At 58.0% G+C, this 4041-nt stretch overlaps 1 protein-coding gene across 1 annotated transcript in view; it reads left to right on the top strand.

The window, feature by feature from the left end:
• Positions 1-774: 774 nt before the first annotated feature.
• Positions 775-4041, top strand: part of PCDH1 (protocadherin 1) — an 11874-nt gene continuing 8607 nt past the window's right edge. The window contains exon 1 of the mRNA XM_015414071.1: positions 775-1721. Coding sequence (XP_015269557.1) covers positions 927-1721 — 795 coding nt within the window. The 5' untranslated portion in view covers positions 775-926. The remainder of the gene's footprint in view (positions 1722-4041) is intronic.

The raw sequence follows: 4041 nt of genomic DNA, 5'->3' as shown, positions 1-4041 counted from the left end.
GTTTGCTCTGGAGCCATCCTTCCTAAGACAAAAATGTGTGAGCCAGAGGCTACAAAAATGTGAGCTAGCTCACACTAACTCAGCTTAGAGGGAACACTGGTTGTGGTGTTGTGTAGGATGTATGGGGGTATGTGTAAGAGAGAGAACAGTGTGTAGCATTGGCAGGAGTGTATGTGTGAAGTAAAGCGTTTGGTAGGGATGCCAGCCTCCACGTGGGACCTGGGGATCCCCTGAAATGACAGCTTGTCTCCAGGCTGCAGAGATCAGGAAGTGGATGCTTGGGAAGATGGGCTGTATGGTATTGTACCCCACTGAGGTCCCTGTCCGTCCCCCCCAGCTCCTTCCCCAAATCTCCAGGCATTTCCCAGCCTGGATCTGGAAAGCCTCCCCCTCCTGCCAATGGCCAGGTAAGACCTGGCAACCCTAGTGTGCGGTAAGAAAGTGAGCATGCTCCTTTGGGACTGCCGTGCGAGGTGTTTCCCTGTGAAGCAAAGCCCTCAACCGTTTGCGCTTGGATTAGTGGCCGTGCACCTCCGTCCCGGAGAAGGAGCCGCCTGTTGCCGGCATGGCCTTTTGCAGGCGGACTCCTCCCTCCTCGCCTCTCCCCCCAGGGCTGCAGGCCTCCCTGCAATGACTAAGGTTCAGAGCGGTGGCAGGTGAGGCTTGGTACGGTGACAGGCAGGCGGGGTCAACCTGGTATCGGGGCTGGGGTTATTACTCAGGCACTCCGGGGCGTCTCACCGTTCACCTGTTCCCAGGAGGCAGCGAGGCACATGCAAGCGTCTTGCCCGCTCTGCGGGAGACCGCAGCTGTAGCCCTGAGCCTCCGACCTGCTGCTGTGCAGAAAGATTAGGGCGGGCGGCGAGCTGGGTTCTCCGTAACACCCTCCCTGTCTCTGCTCTCTTTCAGCCCCGCCACGGTTCGGCATGCAGCAGCTGGCTTCCTGCCTGGGCCTGTGGCTCTTCCTCCAGCTCCCCTACCTGGGCTCCGGGACGCGGGTGGTCTACAAAGTGCAGGAAGAGCAGCCGCCAAACACCCTCATTGGCAGCTTGGCAGCAGACTACGGCTTCCCGGACATGGGGCACCTCTACAAGCTGGAGGTGGGGGCCCCTTACCTGCGTGTGGATGGCAAGACTGGCGACATCTACACCACCGAGACCTCCATCGACCGGGAGAGCCTGCGCGAGTGCCAGCAGCTCTTCCCGGGGGAGCCCTGTTTCCTAGAGTTTGAGGTCTCCATCACGGACCTGATGAGCAACAGCCCGCGCCTGCTGGAGGGGCAGATCGAGGTGCTGGATATCAACGACAACACCCCCAACTTTGCCTCCCCCGTCATCACGCTGGCCATCCCCGAGAACACCAACATCGGGGCGCTCTTCCCCATCCCGCTGGCCATGGACCGCGACACCGGCGCCAACGGCGTGGCCTCCTACGAGCTGATGCCCGGCTCAGACGCCCAGAAGCTCTTCGGCTTGCAGGTGGCCGAGGACCAAGACGAGAAGCAGCCGCAGCTGATCGTCATGGGCAACCTGGACCGGGAGCAGTCCGAGTCCTACGACCTCACCATCAAAGTGCAGGACGGGGGCAGCCCCCCGCGGGCCAGCAGCGCCCTGCTGCGCATCACCATCCTGGACATGAACGACAACGCCCCCAAGTTCGAGAAGCCCCTGTATGAGGCGGAGCTGTCAGAGAACAGCCCCATCGGACACTCCGTGCTGCAGGTGAGCCGCCACTTTGGAGGGAGAGTCTAACGCTTGCAAAGTGGGGACGGGGGGCGGGCGCTCTTCTTGGGTGCCGCTTGAGCGGGAGGTCGGTCCTCGTGCCGGAGGGGGTTGTGCCCTCTCAGATATGGGGGTGCCTCCCACAAATAAATCTCACTGCAATTCAGCAAGACGGGAAATGGGGGAAATGTGGGAATCTTAGAACGGGTATAGCCAGGGCCGACTGGGACCGTTTAGAAAAAGATTCGTGCTGTACAGCCCTGGTCAGACGGCACAGCTTCCGAACAGTGGTGGCAAATCTCAGGCCGGCCCCCACCACGGAAAAGCCCCTTCACTTGGGAGCCCAGTGCTTTTATAGCTATTGATTCGTTCCAAATATACCCTCCAGGACTCTCAGCTAGTGGCTCTGAGGCAGCCTGTACAAACCGAAACCTTCAATTAAAATGGTAATAAATAATCAACCATTAAGAGCCAACTAATAGTAGTCAGTAAAGGAGAAACGTCCCTGTTATATTACCCAGGGCGAAACTGGCAGTGCTTCTGGCTGGGCATCTCTGCCTGGAGCTTGCGGAGCCAGTGTGGTGTGGTGGTGAAGAGTGCCAGACTAGTGTCGGGCAGACCCAGGTTCAAATCCCCATTCGTGCCATGGAAACTTGCTAGATGACTTTGAGCCAGTCCTCTCTCAAGCCGAATCTGCTTCGCAGGGTTGTTGTGAGGATATAATGGAGGAGAGGAGAACAGGGTGAGCGGGTTTGGGCCCCCCCCCCCTTTGGAGAGAAAGGCGGGAAAAGGTGGGATGTAAATAAAGTAAGTAAACAAATAAATTGGCGCTGGCGAAAGGTGGTGAGGAGGACCCAGGCTGGAGGCTGGGCTGAAAGCTGCCCTCATGGCAGCGGTGGACGGGGAGGGGCGTTAATGCTGACAGGCACAGCAAGATGGGGAGGGAGTGCCAGGGGCTGAGTGGGCGTGAGGCTAGGGCACAGCCGTGCCAGGGAGCTTGTCCGGTGCTGGTTACAGCCACCCAGAAACGATTGGCGCTGTCCTCACAACTCCCGCCTCCCCAGGGGATATGCAGAGCCCGGGAACCTTCTTGCGAGCAGACGGAGGAGCCCCTCTCTAGTGGGGAGAGACAAGGGGTGAGGCCCGCTTATCTGCCGGGGCCTGTTTCAGTAGGTAGCCCTGCTTGGTGTAGTGGTTAAGTGCGTGGACTCCAATCTGGGAGAACCGGGTTTGATTCCCCACTCCTCCACTTGCAGCTGCTGGATGACCTTGGGCAAGCCCTAGTTCTGACAAGAGCTGTCCTTGGAAAAAGAGCTGTTACTGTCAAAGCTCTCTCAGCCCCACCTACCTACCTCACAGGGTGTCTGTTGTGGGGAGGGGAAGGAAAAGGAGTTTGTAAGCCGCTCTGAGACACCTTTGGGTAGTGAAGGGTGGGGTATAATTTCAATCTCTTCTCCTCTTCTTCTTCTTATGTGGGCGTGGGTCAGTCACAGGTTCTTTCAGAGCTGTTCTCCCAAGAGCAGTTTCTGTCAGAGCTCTCTCAGCCCCACCTACCTCACTTCTTCTTCTTCTTCTTCTTCTTCTTCTTCTTCTTCTTCTTCTTCTTCTTCTTCTTCTTCTTCTTCTTCTTCTTCTTCTTCTTCTTCTTCTTCTCTGTCGGCTTATTTTGCTGTAGCTTTTAAATAATCTTGTGCAGCTGCAACTGATAAGGCAGAAGCTCAGACCCCATGTATGTGTGTGTGTGTGGGGGGGTTGTCACCATTGGTCATGGCCTGCTGTTAGTTGTGGAGGGGGGAGAAAGAGGACTTTCCCTCTCCTGGGTGAGTGGTGGCGGTGGTGGAGGAGGTGAATTCCGCAGCTGGTGCTTAACAGCCATCCATCCTACTGGCAGGATACCAGGCGACAGGAGCAAGCATGCAGAGAAGAACCAGTCCGTTCTTTCCAGCGTCGGGGAGCCCTTCCCCAGATTAAAGGGGGGAAGGATTTCCAGAGCAGGCAGCCCTGAGACGGGGCCTTGCATGTGGACACAGGACCTGGCCCTGGGCAGGATCGTCCCCCCGGGCTGCAGTTGCTCCCTGCTCGGTGCTCTGTTCTTCCTGCTGTGACCTTCGGGGGCCCACGCCCCCTCATCCTCGACTCCTTCCCCAGCCCGCAGGGCTTACCGTGGACTGAAGCGGAAGGAGAGCAGCCGGACCTTGGCCTTGCTCCGTGGGCGGCTTTTGTGAGAGGGTCCTCTGGGAAGAGGAAAGGGGGTGCCCACAGAAGAATCCGGTTAACCTCTGGTCCCTCAGTAACCTGGACGATACCGTCACGGGGGGGG

The sequence above is a fragment of the Gekko japonicus genome, unplaced genomic scaffold (genome assembly GCF_001447785.1).
Source record: "Gekko japonicus isolate JY-2015 unplaced genomic scaffold, Gekko_japonicus_V1.1 scaffold3391, whole genome shotgun sequence".
NCBI lineage: Eukaryota > Metazoa > Chordata > Lepidosauria > Squamata > Gekkonidae > Gekko > Gekko japonicus.
This window is presented reverse-complemented; position numbering and strand designations above follow the sequence as displayed.